The sequence below is a fragment of the Salvelinus namaycush genome, chromosome 24, assembly GCF_016432855.1.
Source record: "Salvelinus namaycush isolate Seneca chromosome 24, SaNama_1.0, whole genome shotgun sequence".
NCBI lineage: Eukaryota > Metazoa > Chordata > Actinopteri > Salmoniformes > Salmonidae > Salvelinus > Salvelinus namaycush.
In genome coordinates this window covers 4,136,965-4,160,058 of record NC_052330.1, presented here as the reverse complement: position 1 = coordinate 4,160,058, position 23,094 = coordinate 4,136,965, and the positions used below count along the sequence as shown (strand labels likewise).

General features: G+C 44.0%; 1 protein-coding gene across 1 annotated transcript in view; it reads right to left on the bottom strand.

Annotated features, from left to right (window-relative positions):
- LOC120019609 (serine/threonine-protein kinase MRCK beta-like) overlaps positions 1–23,094 on the bottom strand; it is a 119,339-nt gene that overhangs the window by 25,022 nt on the left and 71,223 nt on the right. Inside the window, exons 13-28 of the mRNA XM_038962951.1 lie at positions 21,665–21,775; positions 20,259–20,512; positions 19,664–19,769; positions 19,335–19,459; positions 19,043–19,148; positions 14,111–14,259; positions 11,664–11,758; positions 9,906–9,985; positions 6,352–6,435; positions 5,701–5,781; positions 5,483–5,588; positions 5,117–5,253; positions 4,465–4,604; positions 4,300–4,381; positions 3,292–3,508; positions 2,744–2,806 (exon numbers count right to left, since the gene is read on the bottom strand). Coding sequence (XP_038818879.1) covers positions 2,744–2,806; positions 3,292–3,508; positions 4,300–4,381; positions 4,465–4,604; positions 5,117–5,253; positions 5,483–5,588; positions 5,701–5,781; positions 6,352–6,435; positions 9,906–9,985; positions 11,664–11,758; positions 14,111–14,259; positions 19,043–19,148; positions 19,335–19,459; positions 19,664–19,769; positions 20,259–20,512; positions 21,665–21,775 — 1,936 coding nt within the window. The remainder of the gene's footprint in view (positions 1–2,743; positions 2,807–3,291; positions 3,509–4,299; positions 4,382–4,464; positions 4,605–5,116; positions 5,254–5,482; positions 5,589–5,700; positions 5,782–6,351; positions 6,436–9,905; positions 9,986–11,663; positions 11,759–14,110; positions 14,260–19,042; positions 19,149–19,334; positions 19,460–19,663; positions 19,770–20,258; positions 20,513–21,664; positions 21,776–23,094) is intronic.

Sequence of the window (23,094 nt, the reverse complement as noted above, 5' to 3'; positions counted from 1 at the left end):
TATAGAGGAGATCATCAGGATACCAAATGCTCCAGGATCATACAGGGATATGTGAGAGCGCCCATAGAGGCTCAGATGATACGGAACAAATGTAATTGTGTTCCGTATCATCTGAGCCTCTATTGGCGCTCTCACATATCCCATTAACAACTTATTTGGAAAGTCCATCCATAACATTTCAACTAACTAGCTACTGACCCTAACCCTAACCCTCGCTCTAAACTTAACCCGTACATTTATTCTAACCTTAACCTTAGCAAGCAGTTGCTTATCAACAGATTTGTTGATAGTATGACCATCTGTAGAGCATCATGTGATCATAGAAGTCTAAAAAGTATTGAGCTGCACGAAGGAGTCTGCATGTTTCTGTGCACAAAACCAGTTATGTTCATATCATATCATCTGAGCCTCTATGGGAGCTCTCACATATCCCTGTTTGATCCAGATAATGGAGCTGATGATCTGCACTATAGAGCATTTGTGAGATGCACATGAACTCGGGTAGAAACAAATCATTGTGGTGGGTCCAAGATCCAGGACCACAGTCCTAGGTATAGTGACGTGCCAGTGCGAGTTGAGTGGAACTTTTTTGCCCGTTGTAAACAAGCTAGCTTGCTACTGTCATGCAGAATGAGCGTCTAGGCAAATTGCACCATGAAACAGTGATTTTCAGGTCTTGTTGTGAAAGCACAACGTATATGGTCGAACTTTCACAACCGCTCCAGGAAACCGTGCCGTGGTATCGGTTGTCAAACTGTGAAAACGGCCAGGGAACTGTACCGTGGTTTTGAAGGTCAAACTGTGAAAACGGCCAGGGAACCGTACCGTGGTATCGGAATGTCAAACTGTGAAAACGCCCAGGAAACCGTACCATTGTATCGAATGTCAAACTGTGAAAACGGCCAGGAAACCGTACCATTGTATCGAATGTCAAACTGTGAAAACGGCCAGGAAACCGTACCATTGTATCGAATGTCAAACTGTGAAAACGCCAAGGAAACCGTACCATTGTATCGAATGTCAAACTGTGAAAACGGCCAGGAAACCGTACCATTGTATCGAATGTCAAACTGTGAAAACGCCAAGGAAACCGTACCATTGTATCGAATGTCAAACTGTGAAAACGGCCAGGAAACCGTACCATTGTATCGAATGTCAAACTGTGAAAACGCCCAGGAAACCGTACCATTGTATCGAATGTCAAACTGTGAAAACGCCAAGGAAACCGTACCATTGTATCGAATGTCAAACTGTGAAAACGGCCAGGAAACCGTACCATTGTATCGAATGTCAAACTGTGAAAACGCCCAGGAAACCGTACCATTGTATCGAATGTCAAACTGTGAAAACGGCCAGGAAACCGTACCATTGTATCGAATGTCAAACTGTGAAAACGGCCAGGAAACCGTACCATTGTATCGAATGTCAAACTGTGAAAACGCCCAGGAAACCGTACCATTGTATCGAATGTCAAACTGTGAAAACGGCCAGGAAACCGTACCATTGTATCGAATGTCAAACTGTGAAAACGGCCAGGAAACCGTACCATTGTATCGAATGTCAAACTGTGAAAACGCCAAGGAAACCGTACCATTGTATCGAATGTCAAACTGTGAAAACGGCCAGGAAACCGTACCATTGTATCGAATGTCAAACTGTGAAAACGCCAAGGAAACCGTACCATTGTATCGAATGTCAAACTGTGAAAACGGCCAGGAAACCGTACCATTGTATCGAATGTCAAACTGTGAAAACGCCCAGGAAACCGTACCATTGTATCGAATGTCAAACTGTGAAAACGCCAAGGAAACCGTACCATTGTATCGAATGTCAAACTGTGAAAACGGCCAGGAAACCGTACCATTGTATCGAATGTCAAACTGTGAAAACGCCCAGGAAACCGTACCATTGTATCGAATGTCAAACTGTGAAAACGGCCAGGAAACCGTACCATTGTATCGAATGTCAAACTGTGAAAACGGCCAGGAAACCGTACCATTGTATCGAATGTCAAACTGTGAAAACGCCCAGGAAACCGTACCATTGTATCGAATGTCAAACTGTGAAAACGGCCAGGAAACCGTACCATTGTATCGAATGTCACACTGTGAAAACGCCAAGGAAACCGTACCATTGTATCGAATGTCAAACTGTGAAAACGGCCAGGAAACCGTACCATTGTATCGAATGTCAAACTGTGAAAACGCCCAGGAAACCGTACCATTGTATCGAATGTCAAACTGTGAAAACGCCCAGGAAACCGTACCATTGTATCGAATGTCAAACTGTGAAAACGGCCAGGAAACCGTACCATTGTATCGAATGTCAAACTGTGAAAACGCCAAGGAAACCGTACCATTGTATCGAATGTCAAACTGTGAAAACGGCCAGGAAACCGTACCATTGTATCGAATGTCAAACTGTGAAAACGCCCAGGAAACCGTACCATTGTATCGAATGTCAAACTGTGAAAACGGCCAGGAAACCGTACCGTGGTATCGGAATGTCAAACTGTGAAAACGGCCAGGAAACCGTACCGTGGTATTGAATGTCAAACTGTGAAAACGGCCAGGAAACCGTACCGTGGTATCAAATGTCAAACTGTGAAAACGCCCAGGAAACAGTACCATGGTATCGGAATGTCAAACTGTGAAAACGGCCAGGAAACCGTACCGTGGTATCGAATGTCATATGTGAAAACGGCCTATGGGTATGACCTGGTGTCGGATAAGTATATTCTTACCATCTCTGGTGACCTCCACTACAAACAGGCCTTCCTCTGTGCCCAGGGCGATACGCTCTCGATCTGCAGAGAGAAGAGCAGTCAACAGTCACTCACACTTTCTCTGACAGTCACACATGCTCTGCATACACCTCTCTCTCCCTCGCTCTCGCTCTCTCTTTCTCTTTCCCCCCTCTCCATTTTTCCCGCCCACATTCTGGAACTAAATTATCAATACATACCTTACATTTGTTACGATGAAAAACGCATAAACAAAACCCACAAGAGATTGAACAAATATTTAACCCTTGAATATAGTTGTTTTACCTGTTCCAGCTACTAAACTGTGTAAAAGCTGTAATCAGAAAAAAAGATTTACACAAATGTTTTGCTGGTCACGAATGATGAATGAGGCCCACTGTCCCTTACTCACTGATCATGGAGAGTGTGGTCTTGACGGCAGACAGAGACGAGTCGTATGCCTCGCACACACACACAAAAACACACAGTGCAGTTGTGTTGGTGAGACGTACATGTCACATACAGTCTCCCCATTTCCTCCAACTCACCGACGATGGCGGCGGAGAGCATGGTCTTGATGGCGGGCAGTGACGAGTCGTAGGCCTCGTGCATGACGTGTACCACGCAGTTCCTGAGGCGGTTCTTGGCCAGGATGCTCTGAAGGCCCTCCAGGATGCCAACCCACTTCCTCTTCTCCGCCTCGCTCTCCGCCAGCACCAGTAGGGAGGCGGCGCACACTGGCGAGCTCAGCAGGGATGATGTCACCTGGGACAGAGGCAAGGGTTAATAATAACAGGAAGTGTCTTTCGGTCCTTCAATGGTGCATTTCCATACATGATTGACCCCAGTGTTTTACCCAAAAGGCTCAGACTTTTCTGTTTCCATCTACGCGGGCCGGCACCTGTTGTTTCACTGGGCCATGGCTCCGGAAAACCTGCTTTCACCTGGGGCAAAAGCCAGGTCACTGGTACTTTTCAGCTGGCATTTACAAAACAATGGCCAACTTCGAACTTTAACACCTTCTCACAAAGCAACAGTCTTGATGATGCAGAGGTTGCTGATTCTGCTCTCCCAAAGTTCAGTGTCACACTCCTAATGGACCCAATTACACCACAGTTACCATTAACAAAGACGGGCCACACGCTGGTGCGGGGGTAAAGTCTCCATGGAAACGCAGCAGGAAAAGCTCTATATAAAACCCAAGTTTAATTATTCTTATTTCAATTTCGCTTGCGTTGACTTTTTCGACATATGAAACCTCCCAGATTAACAGTAGATTAGAATAAAATGATAGAGTAAACAATATAATAACACTCACAAAAAGGGTCATGTGTTATGACACACTTATCATGCGTATGATTCAATACAACGCTCCATAGTAACTCATAGTTATAAAATTCTTCAGAAAGTGGTACAATAATGACTTTACTTAGAGATTGTTTATTGGGTTTTCTCCAACAGGAAACATCAACCCATAGTCGGAATATATTATAAAAAGGGTCCATATAATAACTTTAGACATATGGCATTTTTCATGCTGCAGTTTCGAAGCTTACTCTGAATATGCAGGGGATATCTTTGCGGGTGGCGTGGATGACGTCTGAGGCCATAACGGAGCTGACGGAAAAATCCTCACCCCTGTGGACATACACCGAACATAGTGTTACAAACACATACACCCCCCCCCCCCCCCCCCACACACACACACAGAGAGATCCTACCTGAGGTCCAAGACCTGACTGGTCGCCACGCCCGGCTGGGTGGACTTGCCCTCAGGCACCTCGTACAGGAAGAGTTTACAGTCACACACCACAGCGTACGCCCGTTGCCAGCCCTTCTTCACCCCCGTGGGCTTGGGGATCTGACGGAGAGGGGAGCGGCAACCGTTCAATTGAGGGCTGTGTATGTTGTTCAATTCCAAAACACGCTACAGTTCCTATCTTGTTAAGCTGAACAGAATTTTAGATGTTTTGGTCGGTAACTCCCAGTGACACAACGACTAGGTTCCAGTTGAACACCGTTCACCATTCACTTGGCCCGGTCCAACAACAAGGGAAACGTCTGCACAGGCGCACTAATAACAGAGTTATAGCACCGTAATAACAGAAGTATAGGAATACTTAAAACATGAACTTAACATTACTTACATCAGATACAACATCCAAAAATGATATTAGTGAATTATCAAGTAACTGAATTACGCATGACGCTCTGAAACTTCAAGGCCAAGACAATGACTTAACCACAGAATTATATTGACTTGAATGGGAAAAAGCCTCTGAATGCACACTCATGGGTACACGCAACATGCAGCCAGAATGCATGTTCTAGTCATTCTATTTCTATGGTCATAACCTTTCACTGGGTGCTCACCCTGACGAAGCCCTTGTAGGCGGTGCCGATGCCCCTCTGTACGTCGATGCCCAGCGGCCTCTTGGCCTGCTCGGGGGGGATGGGGCACACCAGGGGGGCGTTGTCCTTACAGGACACGTGGCAGACGAAGGAGCACACTGGCGAGAGCGAGGGAGAGAGAGAGAGAGTATTAGTTTACAAGGACACATGCAGTACAATGGCGAGCTGCAGTATCAGATCTGCTGTTTATTTAAAATGTTAGTTTGTTTACTCAGAGAGTTGTGTGTGTTTTTGCCGGAAAACAAATGCCACCCATAGTTTCCTCAGTCCCCCAACTCACCGACAACGGCGGCGGAGAGCGTGGTCGTTTGTGTGTATGAAACCTACCTTCGCAGGCGTAGCCCTGGCGGATGAGGCCCACCATCAAGGAGCTGCAGTGGGTGCACTGGGTGGGACTGGAGAAGGTCTTGATGCTCAGCTGGTGAGCTTTGGGCTGCGGGCACACGCACGCAAACACACACAAGAAGAGAGAGAGATAAGAACACAGAACACATAGCCAAGCATTACAGACTACCTGACAGCGTGTGTGTGTGGCCAGGCGGTACCTTTGGTGCGGTCAGCAGCGATGTCTGATAGACAGGGGACGGGGCGGCAGGGGCAGCAGCTGGGGGCTTGGGGACTGGCTCCTGTGGGAGAGAGGGGGGTCAAAGTTCACAGGTCAGCAGGTCAGACTGGAAAAAGGATAGAGCTGAGTCGTGTTCATAAGGCACCAAATGGAAGATCATTTACTGAAACAGGGAGGGACTACATTGAGTTGCCCAATAAGAAACATAATTTTTTTTTAAATTCCGGTTGCAAGACGTTTTCCCTTGCATACCCTAATGAAAAGAACTCTGGTTCTATACTGTGAAACTAAACTACGCTTTACTGGGATAAGATAGTCATTCAATGAGCTACATTCAGGATTAAGGTCAAATGTTAATTCTAGAAATGTATTTAATTGACTGGAAAAATTACTGATTGGAAAAATTACTGATTGGAAAAATCCCTGCATTTGACCTAATTTCCTACTTTGATAATGAGTTAAAACACACCTAAACCCTGTTAAAATGAACAATAGGCATTGTGAGTCATAGCACACCGTAAAAGCTTAAATTGTACAATGGTGACTGGCGAACTGGGATGACACACAGAAAGAAAGGATGTCGGAGGAATTCCGCCGGGACGGAAGTGTGTGTGAGAGACAGGACACTCACATCCTGTTCGGATGCCACAGAGATTGACGAGGAGAGGACGTCGGACTTCTGGGGTGTGGCGTCAATTTCGCTGACAGAGCTGCTCTGGAGGAGGGAGAGGAATGACAGGACAAGTAAGTGTGTGTGTCTGTGTACTGGTCGGGTGTTACTAATTTCCAGGGTCTCAATGCCTGTGTTGTGTCCAGATGTGTTCCTCTCCTCGAATACTTGTGTTTCCCATGTACTAACTAGTGTTTCGATAAATGAGTATCAGTATCTGAGGCGAGGAACACATCTCAACAACACCTGCACCAACTCACACACGTAAGAACTGCCAACGCTAATAGTATTTGACCATCATGAAGGCATACTAGGGACATGTACGGAGTTGATGTGGTTTTGTGAATAAAAGTAAAATACATCAGCCCATATATACAGTGCCTTCAGAAAATATTCACACCCCTTGACTTATTCCACATTTTGTTGTGTTACAGCCAGAATTCAAAATTGATTCAATTGCTTTTTTTTGTCACATCTACACACACACAAAAATGTATTTCAAATTAAATCGAGAATTGTTTTATTTACCTAAGTATTTACACCCCTGAGTCAATACACCTTTGGCAGTGATTACAGCTGTGACTATTTCTGGGTAATTCTCCAAGAGCTTTGTACACCTGGATGGTACAATATTTGAACATTATTATTTACTAAATTCTTCAAGCTCTGAAGTTGGTTGTTAATCATTGCTAGACAGCCATTTTCAAGTCTTGCCATAGATTTTCCAGCTGATTTAAGTCTAAACTGTAACTAGGCTACTCAGGGACATTTAATGTCGTCTTTGTAAGCAACTCCAGTGTATATTTGGCCTTGTGTTTTAGGTTATTGTCCTGCTGAAAGTTGAATGTCTCCCAGTGCCAGTTGGAAAGTAGACTGAACCAGCTTTTCCTCCAGGATTTTGCCTGTGCTTAGCTCTATTCTGTTTCTTTTTATCAAAAAAAAAGTCCTTGCCAATGACAAGAATACCCATAACATGATGCAGCCACCACCATAATTGAAAATATGAAGAGTGGTACTCAGTGACATAATCCTTTGTACTCAGGACAAAGTACATTTCTTTGCCACATTTTCTGTTGTTGCAGTTTTACTTTAGTGGCTTATTTTTATTTAACTAGGCAAGTCAGTTAAGAACAAATTCTTATTTTACAATGACGGCCTACCCCGGCCACACCCTCACCCTAACCAGACGACGCTGGGCCAATTGTGTGCCGCCCTATGGGACCCGATCATGGCCGGTTGTGATATAGCACGGGATCGAAACCACGGTCTGTAGTGACGCCTTTAGCACTGAGAAGCAGTGCCTTAGACCGCTGCGCCACTCGGGAGTCTTTGAAAACATCTTTATTGCAAACCGGATGCATGTTTTGGAATATTTGTATTATTTACAGGCTTTTCCCCCTCTGTCATTTATGTTGGTATTGTGGACTAACTACAACGCTGTTGTGGATCTATCCTCAGTTTTCTCCCATCACAGCCATTAAAAGTCACAATTGACCTTCGGTTGAAATCCCTGAGTGCTTTCCTTCCTCTCTGGCAACTGAGTTAGGAAGGACGTCTGTATCTTTGTTGTGACTGGGTGTATTGATACACCAAATAAAGTGTAAATAATAACGTCACCATGCTCAAAGGGTTATTCAATGTCTGCTTTTTCTATTTTTTTACCAATCTACCAATAGGTGCCCTCCTTTGTGAGGCTTTGGAAAACCTCCCTGGTCTTCATGGTTGAATGTGTTTAAAATTCACTGCTCAACTGAGGGACCTTACATATAAATTGTATTTAGTTGGGTACAGAGATGAGGTAGTTATTGAAAAATCCTGTGAAACACTATTATTGCACACAGAGTGAGTCCATGCAACTCATGTGACTTATTAAGAAACATTTTAATACTGAACTTATTTACAAAGGGGTTGAATACTTATTGACTTAAGATGTTTGAGCTTTCGATTTCTTATTCATTTGTAAAAATGTCAAATTATTCCACTTTGAAATGATGGGGTATTGTGTGTAGGCCAGTGACACAATCCATTTTTAATTCAGGCTGTAACACAACAAAATGTTGAATAAGTAAAGGGGTGTGAATACTTTCTGAAGGCACTGTATTGTCTCAAACTTAACAGTATACTGTATTATACACAAATCGTGTCATCATACACTATGTTGATGTCGATGATCTACTAATCTGTGAGAAACCTTCAGTATACGGCCCACTTCAGAGTCTAACAATGAGGACGTTTACATGAACACACAATTCAATATTAAACTGCTTATGGCAGGCGGCCACGTATGGCATTAGTCATGTAAACGCCTTACTCTGCTTATCTTAATTGGCGTAAGGTCATAATCGAAGTAAGCATACGCCAATTAAAACACCTGGTTTTCTGAGCAATCTTTCAAATTATCAGGACATGTAAATAGCTTCATCTGTGTTCCAGTTGTGTATTTGTGAAAACTGAAATAATGCATCTTATAAATAGTTTTAAAACTAACTTGATATGTCCGAACTCAAATAGTCTTTGCCAAAATAACGTGGTCCCTGTGGTAGAACGTTCATTTTGATTGCCGATTTTCTGCATTTATCAAAAGTCCCATCATGTTGCCTGATTTCAGATGTGTCCGTGTAAACATGATTATTAGGGAAATCGTTCTGTTTGCAAAGCATCAACACTTTAAAGGAACTATTATATTGACCATACTTATACACAATAATTACATTATAACCATGGTCAATTTAAACAGGGAGCGTATCAACTGAAACGTCATGTAGTCTACATTGAACACGTATAGCCTAACAGTGTCACAGATAGGGCTTTTACTTTTGAAAAAAGATTGGCAAGATTAGGAGAAATCATGGAGGTATCCGACGCTAATCACTTTTTCATGAAAGTAAAATGAAGGGCAGGTTATATTTCATGCTTTCATTCCGTCCCTAGGAGGGGTGCGTCACTTGGGTGGGTTGAGTCACTGATGTGATCTTCCTGTCTGGGTTGGCCCATTCACTGCAGATCCTGTCCAAACCGTGGTGGCTGCATCGGGTTACCATATGCTGATGGGTAACATAACACTGATTTATTCTGTGGGGAGAGGGTCAGGAAGTATGATACCGCTCGCTTCCCCCCTCCGTGCTATTGAAGTCCTTTGAGGTGATGAGGTGATTGAGCACATCAGAGGACTTGGTGATATGAACTCCGGGGCTTGGCACTCTGACATTTTGAACTGTGTGGATGTGTGTCTCTCAATCACTGCATCTAAGGATTTTAGTGTGTGTGTGTGTGTGTGTAAATGTGTGTGTGTTTATCACTGTTTGACAATGCGAGTGTGACAACAGCGCCAGCCGGTCTGTCTGTGTGTGTGTCTGTTTATGTTGGTGTGCCAAGTCTCCCACCCTTTGAAATATCTTTATCAACTCCCACCGGCCTGTCACCACCAATATACACAGAGGTGGCGAGACAGTGGCTATGAAGGTTCGTTTCTGACATGTGACGGAGGAGAGAGAGACGTGCAGAGAGACACTCACTCTGAACGTCAGGTCATGGGCCAGGGGAGAGGTGTTGAAGTACTCGAAAATTGAGTCCTGGAAATCAGGCAGTTTCATCCCTGTGTTTAGAAGAGAAGGACAGTTAGCTATTATGTTCATAGCCTGCTTTTAAACAATTCTAGAGAGGAATACTGTTCATATTTGTACAGTTGAAGGGAAACATGTAACTGACATTACTAGAGAATGAAATGTAATGTTCTGTTTATATCTGAGAGGTAATCCTTAGAAGTTATGGATGTATGTGCATCTCCAATGATCAAATAAAACCAAACAAACCTTATTCTAAACCTGTACGACCAACTACAATCATACAACAGTTGTATGAAGTATAGTATACCAAATACTGGTTATATTAGTCCAGATGAAGAGACTCTAACAACCTAGAGCGCCTTCAGAAAGTACTCACACCCCTTGACTTCTTCCACAATTTGTTGTGTTACAGCCTGAATAAAAAAATTGATTAAATTGAGATTTTACTTTATTCACTGGCCTACACACAATACCCCATAATAACAGTGGAATTATGTTTTCCTACTATTATATATATTTTTTACTATATAATAAAAAATTAAAAGCTGAAACGTCTTGAGTCAATAAGTATTTAACCCATTTGTTAATTATGGCACGCATAAATAAGTTGAGGAGTAAACATTTGCTTAAAACAGTTCCAGAGTTTAATGGCTGTGATAGGAGTAAACTGAGGATGGATCAACAACATTGTAGTTACTCCACAATACTAACCTAATTGACAGAGTGAAAAGGAAGCCTGTACATAATACATTTATCCAAAGCATGCGCTCCAGTTTGCAACAAGGCACTAAAGTAACACTGCAAAAAATGTGGCAAAGGAATTCACTTTTTGTCCTGAATAACAAATGTGTGTAGCAAATCCAATACAACACATTACTGAGTACCATCTACATATTTTCAAGCATAGTGGTGGCTGCATCATGTTATGGGTATGCTTGTAATCATTAAGGACTGGGGAGTTTTTCAGGATAAAAAATACATGGAATGGAGTTAAGCAGGGGGGAAACCCTAAGCAAGGAAACCCTGGTTCAGTCTGCTTTTCACCTAACCCCGGGAGATTAATTCACCTTTCATCAGGACAATAACCTAAAACGCCAAATCTGCACTGGAGTTGCTTACCAAGAAGACAGTGAATGTTCCTGAGTGGCTAAGTTACAGTTTTGACTTAAATCTTCTTGAAAATCTATGGTAAGACCTGGAAATGTTTGGTTGTTGATCATTGCTCGACAATGTGACAGAGCTTGAATAATTTTGAAAAGTATAATGGTTAAATGTTGCACAATCCAGGTGGGGAAAGCTCTGAGAGACATACCCAGAAAGACTCACAGCTGTAAATGCTGCCAAAGTTACTTCAACAAAGTATTGACTCAGGGATGTGAATACTTATGTAAATTAGATATTTCTGTATTTGATTTTCAATACATTTGCAAACATTTATTAAAACGGGTTTTCACTTTATCATTATGGGTATTGTTTGTAGAGGGATAGAAAAATGTATATTTTATACATTTTGAATTCAGGCTGTAAAACAACAAAATGTGGAAAAAGTCAAAGGGTATGAATACTTTCTGATGGCAATGTATTTGTGTAGGGTGACATATGCCAGGGACAGTTTAGGGGTAATGTATGGTTGGCCAGAGGGTAGGTTCAGGGTTAGAGCATGGTTGGCCAGAGGTTAGGTTCAGGGTTAGAGCATGGTTGGCCAACCTTTGACCGAGCGGGAGCGGCTCTCCAAGTCCTTCTTCATGCTCTCCAGCTGCTCCGCCATCTCCCTGCTCCTGGACTCGGAATCCTTCAGTTTGCTGTGTGAGAGATTGAAAGAGAGTGTGTGTGTCATGGGGTGAGAGAGAGAAAAACACGTGGTTTCCACGTCATCTCATGTCTGGTACCATATAATAACTTCATATGTGACTCGTTTCAGGAAAGTAGGTCTATGTCACGCGTCACTACTTAATTTTAACAAACTTTTTTTTAATCAAAATGTGTTTTTTGTCAGAAATGACTTCTGGAACATGTGAACTTTCATGCGCCTTAATAACAAATTTGTACGCCATCTGTAAATCCGAATAAAATTGTTAAATTACGAGCCTAGTTGGTTTAGCCACAGAAAAAGTCTTGATTGGTTGAGATAATGACTCGGCTAGACATGCCGAGAAATTATTTTGGATTGGTCTGCCATGTAGCACACTTCTGTCTATAACATGAGCTGGTCAGTATGTGTAAGTATTCCATTCTAACACAGATTTTTTGAAAGATATCACGTAGTAAAACTGCAAAAGTGTTCCTCTCCACTTTTTGGAGGACCGAGTTTTGAAATCAGTGGAATTAGAGAATGATCGCTAAGGAGATAGAGAAAATTCTAGCGTTTGATTGCAAATATGCAGACGGAGTTGAAAAGAGAACACACAGAAGGCTGTTGTATAAAAACCTGTCTCCGGATTATACCTTCAAACTAAGGGCAACCATGGTCCATACATGTATACGGACGGGTAAGTTAGTCTAGCTATCTCAATTTTCAGATATTACACGTTTCTAATTTTGTCAGAAAGTCGTTTTCATTTCAAGTTAAAGTGCACTTTTAGCTGGTTAACGTTAGCTGGCTGGCTCGCTAGCTAACGTTACGTGTATGATCCGTGTGTAGTTATATTACTCGTATCTCCGAGCCAATTGCATTGTTAGTTATAGCCTAATGTATCTAGCTAACTTTGAATCTGGTTGGTTAGATACCTGCAAATTCATGCATGATAGTAACGTTATGAGTTGGGATTATGGTTCATTTTTACGCTATTTATTATTTTGTTTAACTAGGCAAGTCAGTTAAGAACAAATTCTTATTTACAATGATGGCCTACACCGACCAAACCCTAACGACGCAGGGCCAATTGTGCGCCGCCCTATGGGACTCCCAATCACGGCCTGTTATGATACAGCCCGGAATTTAACCAGGGTCTGTAGTGATGCCTCTAGCCCTGAGATGCAGTGCCTTAGACCGATCCACTAGCTACACATCTAAACAAAAGACCACTACCATGCAAGTAACCATTTTAATAGAATGTTCATGATGTCACTGCGACAACTGTCGATAGACATAGCTGATAAATTCACTCTGGCCGTCTACTGCGATTTCAGAGCACTTGTCTGAGTGTGCCGGAGCGCAGAATAACTGACAAATTTACGAACGCTCAACACCCGTTGAATATGGCCGGTGTCCGTAAATGTTGGCAAAAAAGCGTAATTAAATTGTTGCCAGCAGCACAGTTGCAGTCACCAATGCTCTGAATAACATAAATACAGCCAAACCAGCTCTGCTAGGGCGAGTAAAATGGTCAGTGACCTGTTGTCTCATTTGTGTCGAAGTAGCTAACAAGCTAGCCAACGTTAGCGTGGGCGCTTGACTGCTGCTGTTAGGTCAGAAAGCTCGGATCAACCCTACTCCACGGCCAGAACGTCCAGTATGCACACTGAACACTCAGAGCGAAATGCTCTGAATTTACGAACGGACAATCTGACAATGCTCTGAATTCATCACTCTGAGCACACTCTGGCACTCCAGATTAAATGTACAAACACACCCGTAGCATAAACCAGCCTTTAGCCTTGAAATCTTTGGTTGTTTAGTACATGGAATGTGTGTGAATGAGTGTGTGAATGCTTAAAGGGATGGGTGGGGATAAGGCTTTAGAGGTGTGAACGATGCTCAATGGGTGTAGACAAAGAGCTCTCCAGTAGGTGTACCAAAACATTAAAAGGCCATTTTCTCAAAAGTGAGCTTACAAGTTGATCAACTTTCAAAGGAGAATTACTTTCCCATTGTTCCTCAAATGCAGTTTGTGATATACCGAGTCTCTACTTTTATCCAATGTAAAAAACACCATTTCACATTTTGCGACATAAGACTGAATCCAGGTGGTGGGTCACATATTCCAAATAGAATGCGTTGTATTGTGTATCTGAAAAATAAAACGAATATTGTAACAAAACAAAGCTGCAACATCGTATGGGAGCGCCTTCCTTGCAATTCCGGTGCGTCACACATACACACTACGCGCACTGAGGATGGTGCAAGCCAAAACCTATGCCATTACAAAAGAGGATTTAGAGTTGAGCACATTCTCTTCTTTACGGTTGGGGGGGGGCGCCTGGGCGGGGCTGACCTTTCAAAGGAGATGTTGGCGGCTTTGAACTTGCGGAGCTCCTCCTGGACCAGCTGCTTGGCCCGAATCTCAGCATCCAGGGCCAACTGCAGCTCCAGACGGGCCGACATGTCCAGCTTCTGGCTGCGACGCACCTTCCACAGGGGGTCCTGGGGACGAGGCATGATTATTATATTGTATTCAGGGTGGGGAGCAAGGTTTCATTTGATTACATTAATCAGTGGCCAATTATTGGGTACGGTCAATTCAACTCGCTCTGAGTATGGGGTGCAGTTAAGAGTACGGCGCTGACAACACCAGGAATGTGGTTTGGATTCTCTGGTGGGACAAAATGGCTTAACTAAGTCACTTAACTAATTCCTGTCAGAGATGAGTGACTCACTGGATTCCTGTCTATCAACAAGCTGTGATGTAATAGTCCACATGTAATTCAATAGAGTGTGTAAGATGTAAGAATCCATCATTCTACAAAAAAAAGATAACTGAACGTGGCCTAAATGCAAACACCTGTTCAACAATAAACCTCAAACACAACCATATCGGCCCAACTAAAATACAATTCAGCAGGTGCGAAAATCCTATGAGATTTCATCAATTCCACCCTACCCTCTCTCACAAACACATGCGATGGACGCGTTTTATTGAGCGAAGGAGGGTGCCGATGACAAATTGACTTTTCGGGAAGCTGTGATGACATTCCGTGGATGCTGGCGGATCGCGTAACATCGCAGCCTAACGAGACAGGAAATGATGAGGCATCATATGGTGGGTGGGAGAGAAAGAGCAAGAGAGACAGGAGAGAAAGAGAGAGATAGGGCCAATATGTCTGGAATGGATGCTCATCTCAATATCACATTCAGGATCGATACAGTGCTATATAATGTATGTGAACCACTGACCGCAATGACATGCACTGTACAAACGTCAATATGGAGCACAGTCCAGGACATTAAACTGTGTGTACATTTTGCACAGCACAAATGTGGAGCCCTTTTTACTCAAAGTAGCTTGAGTGCTATATGAAATGTAATTGCTTAAATTTTGCTCATTGTGACTGAAAGCCATGTCAAATACTGTGCCTTCTACCAATAGGTGCCCTTTGCAAGGCATTGGAAAACCTCCCTGGTCTTTGAGGTTGAATCTGTGTTTGAAATTCACTGCTCGACTGCGAAACCTTACATATAATTGTATGTGTGGAGTACAAAGACGAGATGTCATGAAAAAATCATGTTAAACAAAATGATTGCACACGGAGTGAGTCCATACAACTTATTATGTGACTTATTAAGCACATTGTCACTCATTAACTTATTTAGACTTGTCATAACAAAGGGGTTGAATATTTATTGCTTTCCATTTTTAATTGCACTGAACAAAAATATAAACGCAATACCTAAAGTGTTGGTCCCATGTTTAATGAGCTGAAATAAAAGATCCCAGAAATCTTCCAAAAGCACAAAAAACGTATTTCTCTCAAATTTTGAGTACAAATGTGTCTACATCCCTGTTAGTGAGCATTTCTCCTTTGCCAAGATAATCCATCCACCTGACAGGTGTGGCATATCAAGAAGCTGATTAAACAGCATTTATTTTTTATTTAACTAGGCAAGTCAGTTAAGAACAAATTCTTATTTTCAATGATGGCCTAGAAACCGCCTTGTTCAGGGGCAGAGTGACTTTTGACCTCGTCAGCTCAGTATTCGATCTTGCAACCTTTCGGTATCTAGTCCAACACTCTAACCACTAGGCAACCTGCCGTCCCAGCATGATCATTACACAGGTGCACCTTGTGCTGGAGACAATAAAAGGTTGTTTTAGAGAATTTGGTAGCACGTCCAACAGGCCTCACAACCGCATACCATGTGTATGGCATCGTGTGGGAGAGAACTTTGCTGAACAGAGTGCCCCATGATTGGCGGTGAGTTATGGTATGGGCAGGCATAAGCTACGGACAACGAACACAATTGCATTTTATTGATGACACTTTGAATGCACAGATACCGTGACGAGATCCTGAGGCCCATTGTCGTGCTATTCATCCACCTACTCATGTTTCAGCCCCATGTCGAAAGGATCTGTACACAATTCCTGGCAGCTAAAAAAGGCCCAGTTCTTCCATGGCCTGCATTCTCACCAGACATGTTACGTATTGAGCATGTTTGGAATGCTCTGGATCAACGTGTACGACAGCGTTTTCCAGTTCCCGCCAATATCCAGCAACTTCGCACAGCCATTGAAGAGGAGTGGGACAACATTCCACAAGCCACAATCAACAGCCTGATCAACTCTAAGCAAAGGAGAAGTGTCGCGATGCATGAGGCAAATGGTGGTCACACCAGATACTGACTGGTGTTCTGATCCATGCCCCTTCATTTTAAGGTGTATGTGACCAACAGATGCATAACTGTATTCCCAGTCATGTGAAATCCATAGATTAGGACCTAATTCATTTATTTCAATTGACTGTTTTCCTTATATGAACTGTAATTCAGTAAAATCTTGGAGATTGTTGCATTTAAACATATTGATGCAGTAGTAGCTAAGATGGCCTACAATAAAGTGTCAAAGTGTTAACACTGTCAACAAGGCAGGTCCTACAGGCCCTAGTTTTGTCGCACCTTGACTACTGTTCAGCCGTGTCATCAGGTGCCACAAAGAGGGACTTAGGAAAATTGCAATTGGCTCAGAACATGGCAGCACAGCTGGCCCTTGGATGTAAACAGAGAGCTAATATTAATAATATGCATGTTAATCTCTCCTGGCTGAAAGTGGAGGAGAGATTGACGTCATCACTACTTTTATTTATGAGAGGTATTGACATGTTGAATGCACCGAGCTGTGTCTAAACTACTGGCACACAGTTCGGACACCCGTGCATACCCCACAAGACATGCCACAAGAGGTCTCTTCACAGTCCAAGTCCAGAACAGACTATGGGAGGCGCACAGTGCTACATAGAGCCATGACTACATGGAACTCTATTACACATCAAGTAACTGATGCAAGCAGTAGAATCAGATTTAAAAAGAAGATAGAAATACACCTTATGGAGCAGCGGGGACAGTGAAGCAACACACACACACACACACACACACACACACACACACACACACACACACACACACACACACACACACACACACACACACACACACACACACACACACACACACACACACACACACACACACACACACACACACACACACACACACACACACACACACACACACACACACACACACACACACACACGGATTTAGTACTGTATGTGGTAGTGGTGGAGTAGGGGCCTGAGGGCACAAAGTGTGTTGTGACATCTGTGAATGTATTGTAACATTTTTAAAATGGTATCAACTGCCTTAATTTTGCTGGATCCTAGGACGAGTAGCTGCTGCTTTGGCAGCAGCTAATGGGGATCCATAATAAATACCCCCAAAATATTTTGTTCAGTATCATTTGTAAAACAAAAGAAAAAACAAATTACACTTGGACATTATGGGGTGGTGTGTCCAGGCCAGTAGTGTCCGGGCCATCTTACAGTATCAGTCTCATCCAAAACAGATATCAAATTCAATTCTGCTTTCTAGTTCTCCAAATTCTTGAAAGTAGTGGCAGTCGTTTTAAATACTCCTAACTGGGGACGTCAAACCCACTTTCAAATGAGTCAGAAATATCATATCAGAATTCAGATCACGCTGGCTATTCCAAGTTATTTTCTCTCACAAAAATCGAAATCACCAATCAGAAGAAACTGGCCATATGAGTGACAGACGGGTGACACTATCGGCATGAGAGCAGCCCTCTGCCCAGCCCATGGCGGAGCGTCACATCCGCAGTGATTGGAGGCTGGGTTTGATTGACACACGCACTCACCCACTTTTCTCCCCCAGCCGAGGGAAAGGGCTTCAGGGAAGTGGCCACTCCTGAGCCTTGCTGGGGAGGCAGGTTAAAACAGTAGAGCACTCCACACACACTTCAACACTTCAGCAGAGTGCACCAACACAAGATTGCGAAAGAGAAGAGAAGGGACGGTTTTATGGTCCAATAAATACGAATGTAATAAAGAAGTGGGCCAAAGGGATAGCTGTCTGACTAAGGGCCAGGGACAATGTATGTCGATTTTTTCCCCATTCTAAATCAAATGGTTTCTCTACCATAGAGGAGTTAAATGCTTTTTCACCATGGCTCCCTATTCCATACATAGTTCTGTACTTTTAACAGGAGCCCTATGGGCCTACAGTAAGTCAAACTTACTCCATAAGCACCGTATTCCATACATAGGGCTCTGGTCAAAAGTCGTGCACTATGGGGCCTAATCAGTGTGGCCTTGTGGTTAGCGTGTTCGCCCTGAGATTGGAAGGTTGATACCAAACTATAAGAATAGGGCCGGATCTGTCTCGACTTGGCACTCAGCATTAAGGAAATAGATTGGGGGTAAGGAAGGCCCTGCGACAGATTACCGTTCTGTCCAGGGGGTGTACTTGTACCCTCACGCTCCTATGAGTCATTCCGGCCAACTTTCACTGGGAAGCACCACTGGGGCATCGGAAAAATTGTAGATTTATACTGCAGCACAGCAGTAATAACAAGGTAAAATGAGTAGACAGGGTGTAGCCTACACACTACACAGCTTGTGGGGCGCAAAAACAGCTGCTGTACCCTCTAGTCAGGCACTTGACCTGGATCGCTGTAGTGCCAATGGAGTGTGTAAAACAAGTTGTTATAAAAGGATAAAAGTGTTTAGTAGGGGAACTGTAGAATCACGACAACAAGGGAAAGGAACCGTCTGATGTGGTGGTGTTCCCTAGAGACGCCTGTGCTCAGACCAGGGGGGGGGCTAATTTAACAATGACAGATTGAATCCCTGGATACAAACACCACGGAGGGGATGGGGCGTGTGCGTGGGTTTCTCTCTGGTACCCATCCTACCAGGGATCTGGAGCCCAGGCTGGAGCAGCGGAGTGACTCGAGCTCCTCGGTCATCTTGGAGGCCAAGGCCTGCAGGTAGCCGCGGGCGTCCTTCTCATCGCTCACCCTACGGGGGTCAAACAGACATCAGCTTAGGAAAGGTTTCTGAAGAATCTATACAGGCCTTACACAGGGTTTACTAAGGCTTACATTCATTAAGGCACACCATGGCAAAACATTTTAAAACAGAAAAGGAACATTTGCTATCCTGTTGGACAAGTTCATGGCCCCGTATGGCTGCCTTTCCGCTCACCACTGGATGATCTCGGCAATCTGGGCCTCCCAGTGAGCGACGCTCTCCTTCTTAGAGACCAGGTCCTGTAGCTCGTCCTCCAGCTTACGGTTCTGAGCGGTCAGCTTGTCCACAAACGTACACAGCTGAGAGAGAGAATGCGGGAGATAGCAGGAGATGGATGGGGGGGAGAGAGAGAGAGTGACAGGAAAGGAGAGAGCAGGAAAGAGGTAGAGAGTGCGGGGAGAAGAAGAGAGCGGTAGTGAGAGAGAGAGTGTCAGGTTAAGTGTCCATACACAACACCCGTCTTTCCCACAGCGTGTACCTCTGTACCTACGTGTGGTCCTTACCCTGTCAGTCTCCGCGGTCAGCTTGCTGTTGTCCACGGTCAGCATGCTGCGCTCACGCTCGTACTTGTCCTTCAGAGCGCCCACTGCCTCCGCCATCTCGGTTTGCCTGCACACACACGCACAGAACGAGATCTCAAGTAGTCAAGTCTGCAGGTCAAACAAATAAAGCGGTCACCCCTTGGTTACACAGCTTGGGGATGGGGCAGGAGAAATGTAGCCCCTCTTACATCCATAGACGGTTCATAGATGCAAGTACTGACCATTCCATGAGATCTAAACGATAGGCTTGTTTTGAAGCTATAGTGCTTGTTTATAATTAGGTTGTTTACAAAGATTGGAGTAAAACAAGTTTATATTTGGGGTTCTGATGGGGTACGACAGTTGAACTGAGCTCATAAGTTATATTCTCCAAGAATCAATGGGTATAAATAATGAATTTAGAAAAAAAATGTTTTGTTACTTTAGCCATATAGTGGATGCCAGCCCAGCCCACCTCTCACTCTCGACAAAGCCTATGCTATTAAAACCTGTTCTAGCTCAACGTCTACTATCCTAACCCACCTCTTGCTCTTGGAAAAGCCTATCCTAAACCCACCTCTCTCTCTTGGCTTTCTCCAGCTTGTCCTTGAGCACGAGCAGCTCCTTGTTAAGGGAGAGCTGCTGGCTCTCTGAGTCATGGAGCTCCTTCCGGAGGCCCTTGAGCTCGCTGGTGTGGGAGGCCTCGCGGCGCACCAGCTCCTCCTCGTAGAACAGCACCTTCTTGTCCAGCTCCGACTTTACCTTGGACAGCTCCTGAAGCAGCCTTGGGCTGCTGCTTCCGCTGCCGCACACGCTGCCCAGCTGCTTCACCTGGGGGGAGGAAGCGAGAGAAATGGCAAATAAACAAAAAGTGTACAACATGAAAGAGAGAAAGTTAATAAATCCTCTTAAGGATCTACGGCATCGGTGTCCCTATACCGGGACGGTTGTTGCAAACGTGTGCTATTGTGACAAGAATGATGTAAGTAACAACAAACTTTCCAGGACATAGACATGTCTTATAGAAGCTTAAATTCTTGCTAATCTAACTGCACTGTCCAATTTACAGTAGCTATTACAGTGAAACACGACCATGCTATTGTTTGAGGAGAGTGTACAACAAAACTTTTATCACGGCAACTGGTTTGATACATTCATCTCTGAAGGTAAATAATGTACTTACATTCAGTAATCTTGCTCTGATTTGTCATCCTGAGGGTCCCAGAGATAAAATGTAGCATTGTTTTGTTGGATAAAATCCATTTTTATATTCAAATGTAGGAACTGGGTTCTACAGTTTGAACCCTTGTTGAAAAGGAAAAAACCTGAAAATGGGGTGGACAAACTGACAGGCTAGCAACCTCTCAAAAACGACAGACAAGAATGTCTGAAATGCTTCTCTCATTTTTTCTCTCATCATTATTGCCTTGCTTCCTGGAAGCCAAGGGACCTCCCAATCCAGCCCTGACTGAGTCAGCCCTGGTTTAGATGAGAAGTATATACAGTAAAGTAGTTTTGAATGCCAGGCCACAAACCTTGCTCTAATGCAACCCAGCCAAGCCTCCATAATGCTCTATGAGGGCCAGCTGTTAGTCTAGACCCATTGCCAACAACAACAAACACAACTATATATAGCCATGCCAGAGGGAAGACCCCTCAGCTAGCTGGGGAGAAGGGAGGGGAGAAGGAAACAGATAGAGCAGGGGGATAGGGGAGAGAGTATGAGGATAGTGGAGAGCGAGGAAGTGGGGGAGGAGAAAGAGAGAGAATGAAAGGGAGAGTAGGGGGATAGGGGAGAGAGTACGTGGATAGGGAAAAGGGTGGAAAAGGAAGGGAAGCATAGCAGGGAAAGGAGGTAGGCAGAGAAGGAGAGGTACTAGTAGGCTGTAGGGAGAGGAGAGTGGAGACAGGTAGAGGAGGGAGAGGGGAGAGAACGTGAAAGGGCACTGGAACATTAGTGAAAAGGAGAGTGTGAACTCTGACCTTGAGGGTCTCCAGTTCCATCTCCAGCTGTTTGGAGTAGACCTCGCTGTGCTTGCGCAGCTTATGCTGCTTAGATGCCTCCGCCTTGGCCTCCTCCAACTGGGCCTCCAACTAACACACAAACACATGGAGACAAAGCAGAGGTTAACATACACACAGAGTTTTATATCCTTCTACCAGGAAATATTTATGCACACATACCACGTTCTCATTCTGAACCACACCAAACATTCATGGGCATGTATTGAGTAAATATGTGTCTTGGCATTATGCATACCAGTACTGTGAATATGAATGAACAGTATTGGGAGATGGTGAGGAGATGAGACATTGGTCTATCAACTTGCCACCATTGAACCCTCCCTGACCCCATTAACTTTAGCTGGGGTCACCAAAACCCATGTGGACTCTGTTAGCGCTCATCTCGGGGAAGGCCTGAGGGTGCATCTCAATAGTCTAAACTCTTCATCTGCACTAATCTAAAAACACGGCCAAAGCAATATGGGAGGAAGCCTACTAGGAATTCGCTTTAACCTGCCTAGTTCTTCAGTGGAGGACGCTATTTTAGGACTACTGAGATACAACCCTGGGTTGTTTCGGCAGTGTGTGTATTATGTTTCCTAACCCCTTAAAGGGCTTTACAAACTATACGCAAACTGAGCTACGGTGTATCGTATACGGTCCGTTCCAAACATTCAGCCGCACTTTGGTACGTGGACCTGTGTAGAGAGAGACGCAAACAGAGTGACGCAAACTCCGTCGTTCCGTTTGCATAGAGCCCCTAAGGGGAGCTGTAGAGGACATCCCAAGTAGTGCATTCCGCTGTCGCCAACGCAGACAGCACATGAAAGACGAGGCCCTTAAGGGGATACTGACATTCAGATGGAGAAATAAACACATAGATAAAAGCTGATGATAAAAGATACAGCTGGAGAGGAGAGAAGTTGGTTTGTGCTTTCTGAACGGCAGGAGGAGCCATAGCACTAAAACTGGTTGTGTGTTGAGGTTTAGAGTCTGGTATTCTTGTATAGACACACTCACATAAGCACACAAACACACACAGTTAACAATACACATATCAACCACAACCAATACACTCAATTATGCCCTCATCACAGAAAGCTAAACATTGCAAATTTGCTTAATGTTGCTAACACATTGCCATTCCGCCTCCGGCATGCTAACTTTATCCACAATTGTTAGCATGCTAAGTGCTAGTGAACTTAATGTTAGTAAGCTAAGACTTAGCAAGCCAAATGTTACCAGAGATGGTAGAGAAAGCGAAACCTCCACCTCCCAAATTTTTCAGGTCGGGGCAGGGCCACTCTGGTTTGCTTATTGGCCCTGACCTGCAGAGGTGGTGTCCCAGAGACTATAGAGAAAGGAGACATCTCACTGGCAAATTGTTTCTGGTCAGGGTGGGGTGGGTG